This window comes from Argopecten irradians, chromosome 11 (assembly GCF_041381155.1).
Source record: "Argopecten irradians isolate NY chromosome 11, Ai_NY, whole genome shotgun sequence".
In the NCBI taxonomy this organism is placed as follows: domain Eukaryota; kingdom Metazoa; phylum Mollusca; class Bivalvia; order Pectinida; family Pectinidae; genus Argopecten; species Argopecten irradians.
In genome coordinates this window covers 30,163,530-30,177,863 of record NC_091144.1, presented here as the reverse complement: position 1 = coordinate 30,177,863, position 14,334 = coordinate 30,163,530, and the positions used below count along the sequence as shown (strand labels likewise).

The 14,334-nt window shown below is 36.0% G+C and overlaps 2 protein-coding genes across 4 annotated transcripts; one reads left to right on the top strand and one right to left on the bottom strand.

Moving 5' to 3' along the window:
• Nucleotides 1-129: 129 nt before the first annotated feature.
• On the bottom strand, nt 130-8,981 carry LOC138335269 (C-signal-like). 3 transcript variants are annotated; one of them, XM_069284276.1, is made up of 4 exons: nt 8,857-8,981; nt 2,668-3,059; nt 1,647-1,824; nt 130-952 (listed from the first exon to the last, which is right to left on the bottom strand). In XM_069284276.1, the coding sequence occupies exons 2-4, from the start codon at nt 2,992-2,994 to the stop codon at nt 672-674; spliced, it is 786 nt and encodes a 261-aa protein (XP_069140377.1). In that variant the 5' UTR covers nt 2,995-3,059; nt 8,857-8,981; the 3' UTR covers nt 130-671. The 3 variants fall into 3 exon arrangements, with proteins under 3 accessions (XP_069140377.1, XP_069140380.1, XP_069140378.1); XM_069284279.1 differs by lacking the exon at nt 8,857-8,981 and adding an exon at nt 5,913-6,001; XM_069284277.1 differs by lacking the exon at nt 8,857-8,981 and adding an exon at nt 3,832-3,961.
• On the top strand, nt 8,930-12,856 carry LOC138335267 (uncharacterized). Its single transcript, XM_069284274.1, has 3 exons — nt 8,930-9,087; nt 11,280-12,146; nt 12,593-12,856. The coding sequence occupies exons 1-3, from the start codon at nt 9,058-9,060 to the stop codon at nt 12,776-12,778; spliced, it is 1,083 nt and encodes a 360-aa protein (XP_069140375.1). The 5' UTR covers nt 8,930-9,057; the 3' UTR covers nt 12,779-12,856.
• The last annotated feature ends 1,478 nt before the right edge of the window (nt 12,857-14,334 follow it).

Sequence of the window (14,334 nt, the reverse complement as noted above, 5' to 3'; positions counted from 1 at the left end):
AAACTTGTTAAAAGTTTTCACAGAGAAATGCTATTTTTCAAAAAAATCTCCTATTATCATTCCTGAGCAAATCAAGTTTTAAAATACGTTTTGCACATTGTTAACTCATATCAAAGACAACAAAATAAATTAATTTTAACAAATTTTATACTCTTCTTTCTTAAATACTTAACACATTCATATTTCATCCATAAACTACACTAGTGATTCATTTCATATCAGGTGTTTATAAACATATTCCGTATTTGCATATAACAGAGTTATCTGCCCTTGCAGGTAGGTATTGATTGTGACGTCATGTGTTTGGGAGCGTAACGTCACACTTAACGCAGAAAACGACAGGAATTGCACCCATAAAATAATGACATCATGATGAAAACCTACCCACAAGGGAGCTAACTCTGTAATATGCAAAGACGGAATAGTGAACCCTCAATGATCCGGACACCTAATATGGACACTTCCTGATCCATTCAAAGTTAAAGTTGTCAAGATTACAAGTTTTTAGGACTGCTGAATTCTGTTTTCTTAGTCACTATGTAACGTTATGGTCATCGGGTCCAAGACTGTGAGTTTCCCAGACTATCTGAGTCCGGATTATTGGAAGTCCACTGTACTGCATAATTTCCTATGAGCGACACATTTCCTTCTGTTTCATTCACAGAGTCAATCTAAAAAGGAAACGCTGTTCTATCATAAAGGAAAAACTTGCCTGTGTCTGACATTGTCAAACTTTCCACGACGTCCATCAGACAGTCTACACTGTATTCTGTAGTGAATAACTTTGGCACATTTTTGTGGTACGGTCGTGACAGGTCAGTGTCGACAGTCCCTGGGTGAAGGGAAACACATATGACAGGTTTGCTGCCCCGACCTAATTCTATACTCAAGTTTTTACTACACATGTTTAGGGCTGCTTTAGACATTCGATAACTGTACCATCCTCCAAGCTCTGAAATCATATTTAAAAAGAATAATTTGATTCAGTTTTGACACTTACAAAAACTCTTCACATTATAATGAGTATTTATTATTTTAAAGTAAAAAGTAAAAATATCAAACTGAGAAGAAATATGTTTACTGTAAAAAATTTTAATTTCACAGTTATAAAATTTCACAGGTATAAACTTTCACAGGTATAAAATTTCACAATTTACCATTTGGAACTTATTCATGGGGGTTTATTTACTTAAATTATCTTTGCAACTTTTGAAAGTGTCATTTATACGACAATCCTCGATATTCCAGGGATTACTATCACTGACGTTATAGCCACCTCTGGACTATATCTGACATAGTAAAACTGGAGACGACAAAACAGAGCTGGTAATTTAGTCATTGATGTATATCAAGAGAAATGTATAACAATATACTGTAGTTGACTGTGTGGCTTTAAAGGTGGTGTCACTCTCTCTGTAGATTTCAAAGGCCTGTCACTGGCCTGTCTGAACGGTCTTCAGTTTTACTATGAGATAGTCTAGGTGTGGATATAACGTCAGTAATAGTAACCCCTGCTGTATCGAGGATGTCATACGACAGGCTGTAATATTTTAAACTATGATTTTCATAAATCTTGCAAATTTGAACGAATCTGCATTTAGCAAAATTAAACCTCTCATGAATATCAGCAACCACACAGCACTTACGATTTTCTGTGGTTGACCCGACCTTGGCGGACATGTTGACTAGAATTGAAGTGTGTTGAGTTTTAGAATCGGGAGACTTTATTCCAAAATATCCAGAACCTGACTTGAGAAGTGGGGCAAAATGTTTAGCCATCAAGAGAGGTCCTACCGTGTTTGTGTTAAATGTGTCAATAAGACCCTGTGGAATAAAAAGGAAAACATCCACAATCAAGTAAAGTAGGTTATTTTCATAGGGATGATTGATGATTGTGAAAATTTGATCCAGAAATATTTGAATTGTCAAAATTTGGTTAAGTAGTAACATATAGGCCATCAATGTAATTATCGAGAAAATGGTTCAATCATATACTCTTACTTCTCCAAATTGGGTTAATCTGAATTGCTTGTATTTTGTTTTCTCGTTTTTGTCTGAAATCACAAAAAAATGACCCCAGTAAATTCTATTTTGGTAGTTATGTGACTGTCCTTGAATGTAGGTCAAGGTCATTCACTTGAGTAACTTGGTAGCCCTTCATGCTAGATTATTCTATTAGCCCAATATTTAAAAGAAATCATTTTAAAAATCTTTGTTATATTTGACAGTTGACAGCAGACTTATTTGAATGAACCTTCATAGCACTAGAATGCTACAGGGCCAAGATCTGGCTTCTACTTGATTTATCTTTAAAGAGAAATGTGATATATTAATGTGTATGTTACCATTAACTGTTACCATTACTGGTAATATTGAAATTTCCCAAAAAACTATCAAAAACTGCTGGCACAGTTTAGATAGATATTTAGACACTAATTTTAGTCATATACCTACATGTATATTTTGTATCATTACAAAGCACAAAAGATTTTTCGACATATTACCACAAAGAATCCAACTTTGGGTCGAGAGTATAAATCCAATTGCCAGGTACTGACTAAACTGGGCGGTGGTATTTCTCCAGGTACTCCTCCAACCTTAACCTGGCACGTCCTTAAATGGCCTTGGCTGTTAATAGGAAGTTATACTAAACCATCTATAACTTACCTCCCTTGAGACATCTCGCAGACTTGTTTCTCCTCTCCCACTTGTATGAAGCATTCCCGCACTGTTAATCAGAAGGTCCAACTTTCCATGTCTTTCTTTAGTAAATTTTACCACGTTTCCGATTTGTTCGTCTTTGGTGACATCTAGTTCACATAAATCTAGCCTATCGGGATTCTCAGCTTTCAGTTGTTGAAGTCCTGTTGAACTGTTTGGTTGACGACAAGTTGCAATCACAACACTGCCTGGATGACGTTTTAGTATCGTTTTACAAAACTGAAGACCAATTCCTCGACTAGCGCCCTGGACGAGGGTTACAGCTGAAGCCATCTTGTGAGATCAATACCAGTCAACCGTGTGCTTCCTAGGTCAGAGTTATCATTTCTAATTTAAATCTCCAAAAAAAATAAATCAAGGTAAAGTAAATTATTACCAGAGAATGTAGACTTTCAGAAGAATATTAAATAAGGCACTTTATTAAATTGATGCTACAGGACACCAAACTGCTCATTCTTTAAAATGATTGATGCTACAGTACACCAAACTGCTCATTCTTTAAAATGATTAAGTTGAATTTGGTCAAAATTTCTGTTATAACTACTAATGCATACTATGTATAATCCTTGATACTCCAGGAGTTCCGATCACTTACGATCTCTACAACCCTGCACTATATCATAGTAAAACAAGAGACAACAGAACAGGTAATTTAGTACTATGATTGACATCAAAAGAGCTGTATAGTGGTACACTGGTTTACTTCGCGGCTTTGAAGTTGGGTGTCGCTCTCTATGTTGTCTTCAAAGAATTTTTCTGCTGGCCTGTGATTGGTTCAGTTGTTTTTTCTTTTGAGCTGCCTTCATCAGTTTACTATGAGATAGTTTACAGTTTATAGATTGTAAGTGATCGGAACCCGTGGAGTATCAAGGATGATACATTGTATGTACTGGGTATATTTAATGATATAAAATAAAAACAACTGAAAGACCACTTAATCCATAACAAAGCATACATGACATGTAGAAAAATACATGACCCAATAGATGCAGATGTATGTGTAGACCTGAATAAATGAATGTCAGATGTGAATCACAGCTATACAGTTTTAACATCCTATTAACAGCCAGGGCATTTAATAATGTGGTGGAGGAAAGCTGCGGTATATACCTAGAGAACTGTCACTGACCAGCGTTCAGAACCTGGCAACTGCCCCGTAAGACAACTGCTCTGAAGTACCTGTAGACTATTGGTCCCATAGGTAGTGAGTTTCTGCCTCATTAGCTGCCAATTACATGATCATAGAAAGTGACTAGAAAGATTTTTCTTATTGCATGATTATAAATCAGTGTTTCAGAATTATAGGACAATTCAGGGTTTTTACAAAATGATAGGCTACCAGCTATCCTTAGGATATATATAGGAGATCTAGAGCTCACACTAAACTTGTTACCTCGGAGGAGTTTTCACAAGAAAACGAAATCAGTCACGTCTTTTACACATAATGCAGCATGTCCAATAACTTGCAGCTTGTAACCCAGTAGTGCAATGGACAGTAGTCCAACCAGTTCCTTAATATATATTGACTTGATACAAAATTTTGTTAGGACATTCTATATTGGAATGATTAAGGATTTTCAAAAAAAACAAAATTCTGATATTCTAAAAGAGTACTGGCAAAATCGTCTAAATTTAGCTCAAATCTGGGTTATTCTGAAAGAGTACTGGCTAAATGGCCTAAATTTATCCCAAATCTGAATCATTTTAAATGATGACTATATATTTGACCTTTTTTCTTTCTAATTTAATCAACATGGCGTGATTGTAAGTATAGTATTAGGTGAAATCACAAATTGAGATGTACCATTGTCTATAATAAATATAGTGATGGGAATCGGTTTCATTTTCATAATCGACAATCAGAATGTAGAAATTGAACGATTGTCGATTATATAGTAATCAGTTTTCAAATTCAGGAAATAATTGCTCTATTTACTGGAATTAAATGCTATTCCGAATTTATTGTATGTTTTTACTGGAGAGAAATAACTACATACCCGGTATATCACTTGAATCGCGAGGTGTGGTAAGAAAGCATATCCACTGTGATAGACTAATGTGTCATGTGGATACTGTACTGTATGGGAACAATGTCTGCAGGGTAATAACAAGAGATCCCACAGGGATCTTGGCGCCCACCAAAGAATGATCTATGACTGACAATGGAAAGAGGGATCTTTTCCCTGCTTTTCAAACTTTTTCAAACATACTACATATGAAATTTAAGACAGATCGCTTCATTACTTTCTGAGAAACAGTGGTAAAATCCAAGATGGTGGCCACTTGGCCATCTTGTTGACAGATTAGTCCCAAAGGTACTATGCACAACTAGGGCCCAAGGGGAACATATGCATGGAATTAGAGAGATATCCCTTCAGTAATTTCTGGCAAATAGCGGTAACTATTAAAATCCGAGATGACAGCCAGGTGGCCATCTTGTTGACCGATAAGTCCCAAAATGCAATATGCACAACTAGGGACCTAGGGAAACCTACATGTGAAATTTGAGAATGATCCCTTCAGTACTTTCTGAGAAATAGTGGTAACAATTAACAAACTATCTAAATCCAAGATGGCGGGCTGTCGGCAATCTTTTATGCACAACTAGGGGCTAAGGGGAACCTACGTATGGAATTTGAGAGAGATCCCTTCAATACTTTCTGAGAAATAGTGGTAACAAACTTCAACTACCAAAATCCAAGATGGCCGCCGGTCGGCCATCTTGTTGACCGATCAGTCTCAAATTGCAACATGCACAACTAGGGCCCTAGGGGGAACCTACATATGAAATTTGAGGCTTTGAAGTTGGGTCTCTATGTTGTCTTCAAAGAATTTTTCTGCTGGCCTGTGATTGGTTCAGTTGTTTTTTCTTTTGAGCTGCCTTCATCAGTTTACTATGAGATAGTTTACGGTTTATAGATCGTAAGTGATCGGAACCCGTGGAGTATCAAGGATGATACATTGTATGTACCGGGTATATTTAATGATATAAAATAAAAACAACTGAAAGACCACTTAATCCATAACAAAGCATACATGACACGTAGAAAAATACATGACCCAATAGATGCAGATGTATGTGTAGACCTGAATAAATGAATGTCAGATGTGAATCACAGCTATACAGTTTTAACATCCTATTAACAGCCAGGGCATTTAATAATGTGGTGGAGGAAAGCTGCGGTATATACCTAGAGAACTGTCACTGACCAGCGTTCAGAACCTGGCAACTGCCCCGTAAGACCACTGCCCTGAAGTACCTGTAGACTATTGGTCCCATTGGTAGTGAGTTTCTGCCTCATTAGCTGCCAATTACATGATCATAGAAAGTGACTAGAAAGATTTTTCTTATTGCATGATTATAAATCAGTGTTTCAGAATTATAGAACAATTCAGGGTTTTTACAAAATGATAGGCTACCAGCTATCCTTAGGATATATATAGGAGATCTAGAGCTCACACTAAACTTGTTACCTCGGAGGAGTTTTCACAAGAAAACGAAATCAGTCACGTCTTTTACACATAATGCAGCATGTCCAATAACTTGCAGCTTGTAACCCAGTAGTGCAATGTACAGTAGCCCAACCAGTTCCTTAATATATATTGACTTGATACAAAATTTTGTTAGGACATTCTATATTGGAATGATTAAGGATTTTCAAAAAAAACAAAATTCTGATATTCTAAAAGAGTACTGGCAAAATCGTCTAAATTTAGCTCAAATCTGGGTTATTCTGAAAGAGTACTGGCTAAATGGCCTAAATTTATCCCAAATCTGAATCATTTTAAATGATGACTATATATTTGACCTTTTTTTCTTTCTAATTTAATCAACATGGCGTGATTGTAAGTATAGTATTAGGTGAAATCACAAATTGAGATGTACCATTGTCTATAATAAATATAGTGATGGGAATCGGTTTCATTTTCATAATCGACAATCAGAATGTAGAAATTGAACGATTGTCGATTATATAGTAATCAGTTTTCAAATTCAGGAAATAATTGCTCTATTTACTGGAATTAAATGCTATTCCGAATTTATTGTATGTTTTTACTGGAGAGAAATAACTACATACCCGGTATATCAATTGAATCGCGAGGTGTGGTAAGAAAGCATATTCACTGTGATAGACTAATGTGTCATGATGGATATACTGTACTGTATGCGAACAATGTCTGCAGGGTAATAACAAGAGATCCCAGAGGGATCTTTTGCGCCCACCAAAGAATGATCTATGTCTGACAATGGAAAGAGGGATCTTTTCCCTGCTTTTCAAACTTTTTCAAACATACTACATATGAAATTTAAGACAGATCGCTTCATTACTTTCTGAGAAACAGTGGTAAAATCCAAGATGGTGGCCACTTGGCCAACTTGTTGACAGATTAGTCCCAAAGGTACTATGCACAACTAGGGGCCAAGGGGAACATATGCATGGAATTAGAGAGATATCCCTTCAGTAATTTCTGGCAAATAGCGGTAACTATTAAAATCCGAGATGACAGCCAGGTGGCCATCTTGTTGACCGATAAGTCCCAAAATGCAATATGCACAACTAGGGACCTAGGGAAACCTACATGTGAAATTTGAGAATGATCCCTTCAGTACTTTCTGAGAAATAGTGGTAACAATTAACTATCTAAATCTAAGATGGCGGGCTGTCGGCCATCTTGTTGACCTATCAGTCCTAAAATCTTTTATACACAACTAGGGGCTAAGGGGAACCTACGTATGGAATTTGAGAGAGATCCCTTTCATACTTTCTGAGAAATAGTGGTAACAAACTTCAACTACCAAAATTCAAGATGGCGGCCGGTCGGCCATCTTCTTGACCGATCAGTCTCAAATTGCAACATGCACAACTAGGGCCCTAGGGGAAACTACATATGAAATTTGAGAAAGATCCCTTTGCTACTTTCTGAGAAATAGCGGTAAAAATCTTTAACTATTAAAATCCAAGATGGTCACTAATCCAAGATGGTCGCTGGTCGGCCATCTTGTTGACCGATCAGTCTCAAATTACAATATGCACAACTAGGGCCCTAGGGGAACCTACATATAATTTGAGAAAAATCCCTTCAGTACTTTTTAAGAAATAGCGGTAACAAACTTTAACTATCAAAATCCAAGATGGCCACCTGGCGGCCATCTTGTTGACCGATCGGTCCTAAAATGCAATATGCACAACTAGGGACGGACGAAAGACGATTTGAATAGCCCACCATCTGATGATGGTGGGCTAAAAATGGAGTAAATATTCAGTTGATAAATAAACAAAAGTTTTGTGACACAAATCTTGAGATTTAGGACCACTTTCAAAAAAAATCTGATTAATTGATTTTAAAATTACTTTATTGATGATCGGTTTAAAAAATGTTTTCGACTAATTTTCGATTTTTTTCGATCATCGGCTCATCACTAAAAATATATATATAAGTGACAGTTTCTACTCTTATTTAAAGTTCAGCTTAAAAGGATGGCTCATGGTTTATCACAAGGATTAAACCGGATGTGTTATTCTGATCTTAGGCAGTGTGCCTACACTATAAAATGGCAAAAGTTTCACTATTACACAACACTAACATACTGCAGTCTCCCAAAAAATGCATACTGTTATGCAATTCACACCTGAGCATCACGATATACTGTACACAGAAGCCATTCTCATTGACATATGTTTCATGCATATTGTATATTGCAGCACTGGCAGTAGTATTATACTAGTGATAAGAATTCATTAAGACACATGCAAATATCTTATCTAGTTTTCTCCCTGTAAAAATTACATAATAAAATTACATTGAATATGAAAAATGAGCAAAACATCATTATTTATTTATTGTTATTTTATATATCTAAATATTTAGTAATTTCCTATGTTCAGAATTCATGTTCGACTAGTACAAGTACTTTGGTACATTTGTACAGTGACACATGTACGGTACACTGGTAAGTAGAAAAATTGTGTTACTGTAACTGTATTTGAATATGAACTATAAATAAGTGGAGTTAAAATGGCAGGTTCATTTCATGGTTGACAAATATGCAGCTGAACATTTTCAATACATTCTGGTTAACTGAATGTCAAAAAACTCTTTGTAACAGAAAAGTATTTGATTCCACGGTTTTACCTTTGCAGTGTCTGTTGTGTAACTTTCTCCAACTGTCTCGCACTCCGTTCCAAATATTAGTCGGTTCAATCATATCACCAATACGCTTGAATCGGATAAGGCTTGTCTGCAAGCGTCAATATAACACCGACTGCAGTATTGGATCGTCAGCGGGGAATACGAACGATGGAAATGACAAAAAGAAAATGAATTAGATGTAAAATGTCTTCGGAAACTGTGTCTTCACGAAAGGTTTGTAGAAGTCTTGAAAGTTATGGTTAGCACCGACCATATCAATCATTCCGTAATGTTTTGGATGTTTTTTGTTTGAGTGAGTGGTGCACAAATATTGTGATGGATTACCAGTTTTGACGAATCGTTACAGTACTGTAGTTCAGCTCATTTTACCTGCATTGTAACTGCATGCTACTTGAGTTTTTAGGGTCTGTAAGTGACTGTGAAATTTCCATAGACAATCGGTCTACAGAAAAAGAAAATTCTATGGCTCCAGCCATTTTTTTTCATAACCGTTATATTATCATATTCACAGCCCTGCATATAATAAAAAATTGAGATTCCTCCTCTAGACTCTTTTATATATCGACGTCTGATAGATGTCTCTCGTCGGACGAGAGACATCTATCAGACGTCCGAATATAAAAGAGTCTAGAGGAGGAATCTCAATAGGGATTACATATGATACATGTACCGAACATAATAAAGCAACAAAAACTATTGGAAATTGCTGAATTTACAGATTTTTCATAATGAATTTTATTCTTTATCATTGTCTAGCATTTCACGTCATATAAATCGAAATCAGAATTTGTCATGGGATGCAGATTAAAAGAATTTTATGTCAAATTTGCATAGCCAATATAAAGGGCCAACATGATAAGATTTTAGACCAACCAGATTTGTATAGCCTCGGGCCACCTGAACACTGAGTTTTTATTGTGTAGTTTGATTTAAACATATTTTTATTAGTCCCCGAACACTTACGATCTCTACACCCCTGGACTATTTTATAGTGAAATTGATGGCAGCTCAGCGGAAAACATTTGGCCAATCACAGGCTAGCAAAGATTTCCTTTGAAGACTACAGAGAGAGCGACGCCTATTATCAAAGCCACATAGTCAACCAACATGTACCGTTATACGCCTCTTTTGATGTACATCAAATGACTTAATTACCTGTTCTATTCTTTTGCCTCCAGTTTTACTATGAGATAGTCCAGGGGTGTAGAGATCGTAAGTGATCAGAACCCCTGGAATATCGAGGGTGATAAGTCCCCTTTTGGTGAAAACAGAGGGAACTATAGTGTTTGTTCCTGTCTGTGTGTCTGTCCAGCTTTGGTTTCCAGATGATAACTTGAGAACGAAATGATGCCGGATGGATATTGATCAAATTTCACACATGTAGCATATGAGAAAATACAGTTTGGCATTGAATTTGGGGTCTAAAGGTCAACTACAAGGTCACTGTTACTAAAAATAGATTGTTGAATTTTTTTTCAAAAATGGTTTATATTCACAGTTCATAGGCGTGGTGTGTGGTGTGGTGTTTAGTAGTGTAAGGAGACAGTGACGAATCCTTATTACTTATAAACTCTCTGTGAAAACACTGCACTATCAACTGAGCCATAAAAGCATGCTCATTCAGCTGATTGACAGATACTTATTTGATACTATGTACAAACCACACCAGCTTCACATTACACCTACCCACTCTTTTAGTTTATTTAAAAGGTTGGTTCTCTTTGACAATCTACTGAAATTAGTGGCTTTTATTTACTACTATTGTAATATTAATGGAATGGATATTGACAGTGAAAAAAAAACCTGGAGTATCAAGGATGTGGATCGATATAGTTTGTACACACAGTGTTAAATCTGTGTCACTCAACTATGGATCATGCCCAATTGCTACTTACACCACATATCTCCCACAGACTTACCACTCAGGGGTTTCATTAGGAGAGAGGCGGTACAATTGCACATTTCAGTGGGTACTTTTCTATACTATCTGTATGCTATCTAATTTAATTTAGCCCAAATCAGGTGGTACTACAGCTAGGTTAAACCTGCAGAAAGAACTGGGCCGGAAACCGCCGGATATTGAAACCCCTGACAACTATTATATAATATATTTTTGTGGAACAAGTCAGACACCTGCAATCAGAACCACGTGTATAGTAAGCTTGGAACACGAGGGTTTCACATTATGTCAATGACAAAAACATCCCATTCATGTATAAAAAAATGTTTTCATAGTGTATGGCAAGTATGTTTCTAAGTTCAATGAATATGTATATGATTATTTTATATTATTAATACAAGATAACTTCCAAAGTGCTAAGCTGACTTTACATTGTAAAACCACTGGATTTTGCTTGAGAATTGATTTTGTTTTGTGATTATATTTTTTTTTTCTCTTTTGGTAGAAGTTAAGTTCAAGTTTGAAAGAACGACTGAAGAGATGTGGACGTTACCATTCCTCGCCTATTGCTGCCCCACCAAGAAAGCTCATCAAGTATCCAACGGGCGCATCATCGCAAGCATCCTTTATAACAGAACTGGATGGGAAGGGAGACAATCAGCAGAAGCGTATTTCAATTCCAGTAGAATCTACAGTAGGTTGTGTTAATGCTGAGGAGAAAATGGTCACATACTCAACGCCGTTGAAGTCAAATGATTCAAGACACCTGAAAGATGACTTTTTGACTCCTATAAGTAGAAAGAGTAATACATTTATGTCTCCAACTACAATGTCAAGCACAGGTGATGATTCTTTAGAAACGTCAAAAGACCTCTTACCATCAGCTCTTCACACACCTTTAGGCTCCAGGTCATTATCAGTGATGAAAACACCTGGAACAAAGGAACTCCCTGGTAAACACCCCTCGATTGTTAGTTCATTTGTTTCAGATAGCTGTTGTGGAGAAAGTGAAAGGTATTCAGGACATTTATTAACACCTAATACAGCAGGTCCTATAGAGAAGAATGTTGAAGATAATGCAAGCCAAAATACAAAGTATGAACAGAAGTATGAAAGGACACCCATTCGCTCAAAAAATGTTGCAAAACCAAGTCGATTGAATTTTCTTGGGATGTCAAACTGTGACAATTTGATAACTAATGATGTCTCTCAGGACGTTACCAATCAAAGAGGTATACAAAGTGGAAGTAAGTGTACCTCTGGTGATGATGTAGAGATTCTTCAGGAGGAATATGAAAGACTGAAAAACACACTGAAAGAAAAGGAGGAAGAACTACGGAAACTAAACATGGTGAAGATGTATAGAACAAAGGTATTAAAAGAAAATTATTTTTTGGGTTATCTCCCTTCCAGATATTAATTATCTCCCTTTAACAGGAGAAAATATTTATCAATAGAACAGTTTTTCTGGTATTTTTTGTTTGTCAGGAATCTTAAGTTTGTAGTTTTACCTGGGATGTGAATGGATACACATGTTACTTTATATAATTTACATAATACCCAATAATTGATTTAATATAATAGATCCTTCAAAGATATTTTTAGATCCGTTCATTATTCTTTTTGAAAGGTTTGTTTTTAACACTATGAATCATTGTGTTCCTAATCCTGAACTTTTTTAATACAATGTACTCTAAAAAAAGTCTGACATTATATTATTATTATTATAATAGTAGAATTGTATTTTTTATTGTTTAATACAATACATTGATATTGTTCTGACTCCTATTAATCAAACTATTGTTTTCCTTTTCTCAGAATGATCTTGACAGCCTTTGTGTTTTGGTGAAGAAATGGCGGAGAACCAGTCAGCAAGCCTTGGTTGACCTCCACAACAAACTTCCTGAACCCAAACCGTCGCTCACACAACTGATCAACCATCTTCAGATTGATCATTCTCTTGTTTGCTTCAATCCTGAGGAAGAAACTTTCCTATCACAATGAAATGACTTGGATATGTCATTCCACCTACAAGTACTATCAATATACGATATTATTGTTATTGAAAGTTGATATTTTTGTTTTGCTTGTAAATTTCAGAATTTGTTGGAAATATTTATTAAAAAATATTAACTGTATATTTTTTTTTGTATTATCTTTTTTTATTATTATTCATTTACTTTTATCTGTGGGTAGGGTTGGGGGTGGGGATATATACATGTTCCAGTGAAAAATGCTTTATACTACAGAGAGAGGCATCCTCAATACTCCAGGGGTTCCGATCACTTACAATCTCTACACCCCTGGACTATCTCATAGTAAAACTGGCGGCAACAGAATAGAACAGGTAATTTAGTCATTTGATGTACATCAAAATAGCTGTATAACGGTACACTGTGGTTGACTATGTGGCTTTGATGTTAGGCGTCGCCCTCTCTGTAGTCTTCAAAGGAAATCTTTGCTGGCCTGTGATTTGTCAAATGTTTTCCGTTGAGCTGCCTTCAATTTCACTGAGATAGTCCAGGGGTGTAGAGATCCTAAGTGATCGGAACCCCTGGAGTATTGAGGATGATAGAGAGGTGAATTCTGAGATCAGTCAGATGGCTAGAGTAAAGCATTCATTTGTGAACCTGCTCAGTAATTTAAAAGGTTGGGACTGGATTTCATGGTAAACATTATTTGTTCTTCAGAAGATGTATTTCTGATGTCCATTGCCATTTAAAAGGGAAACCAATTAATTACGAAATTTCGTAACTACTTGTATTTCACGTTAAAATATGAGTTTGAAACTTAGTGCAAATTAATATAAAGCTCATAATTTATCAACCCTGACATTATTGGAAAGATGAAATGTGATTTAAAGAAAACAAAAACTTCAATATGTGAGAGCTGTTTTTCATGTAAAGTTACAAAGATAATGTATTGGCATTGCTTATATTACTGTATTCAACTCAATAAGCGTCTAGGGCACTTAAAAAACTGAAGCAAATAAGAGGGTGCTTGAACTTTCTTTTCATAAAATTATTCTTCAATAATACAATGTGAGCAATAAATCATTTTGCAAAAGAAATCAGTAAGGAAATCAATACAGTTTTCATATTTTCAGTCTGCATTTAATTGGAAGTAAGTGAAGTTGAAGCCTAAAACAAGGGGGAGGGGCACTAATTGGGTCCAATATGGTAATAACTAGAATCATTTAATCATAAAAGCATGCCAGATTTAGGTAGATAAAAGCAGGAGAAGCCATCAAGCTATGGTCAGCATCTGGCAAAGGCTTGACCCAAATGGGATATAAATTTGAAATCCAGAGTTGGAGGGCTAGTGGTATAAATAATCTCAGAACAACATAATCACTTGGTAATTGCTAACTGCTTCAGTGCAAAGTTACAAAAGTCTATCATATTCACTGTGGGATAAAATCGTAATGGTTTCTCCGGAGTTACTTCCCTTCGTTTCACTCCATTACTGACAGTGCAAAGGGAAGCAACTCTGAAAGGTCAAAATGTGAGCCAATGCCCTTTGCTATTTGATATCATACAACACTGTACTTTTGCTCACCT

What these genes read in the sequence shown, in the direction of transcription:
- LOC138335269 (XM_069284276.1), bottom strand. Translation starts at nt 2,994, where the DNA reads ATGGCTTCAGCTGTAACCCTCGTCCAGGGCGCTAGTCGAGGAATTGGT. An exon ending in TGCGAGATGTCTCAAGGGAG is followed by an intron (nt 1,825 to 2,667) that starts GTAAGTTATAGA and finishes TTTATTCCACAG; the next exon opens with GGTCTTATTGACACATTTAA. An exon ending in CGGGTCAACCACAGAAAATC is followed by an intron (nt 953 to 1,646) that starts GTAAGTGCTGTG and finishes ATATGATTTCAG; the next exon opens with AGCTTGGAGGATGGTACAGT.
- LOC138335267 (XM_069284274.1), top strand. Translation starts at nt 9,058, where the DNA reads ATGTCTTCGGAAACTGTGTCTTCACGAAAG. An exon ending in AAACTGTGTCTTCACGAAAG is followed by an intron (nt 9,088 to 11,279) that starts GTTTGTAGAAGT and finishes CTCTTTTGGTAG; the next exon opens with AAGTTAAGTTCAAGTTTGAA. An exon ending in TGAAGATGTATAGAACAAAG is followed by an intron (nt 12,147 to 12,592) that starts GTATTAAAAGAA and finishes TCCTTTTCTCAG; the next exon opens with AATGATCTTGACAGCCTTTG.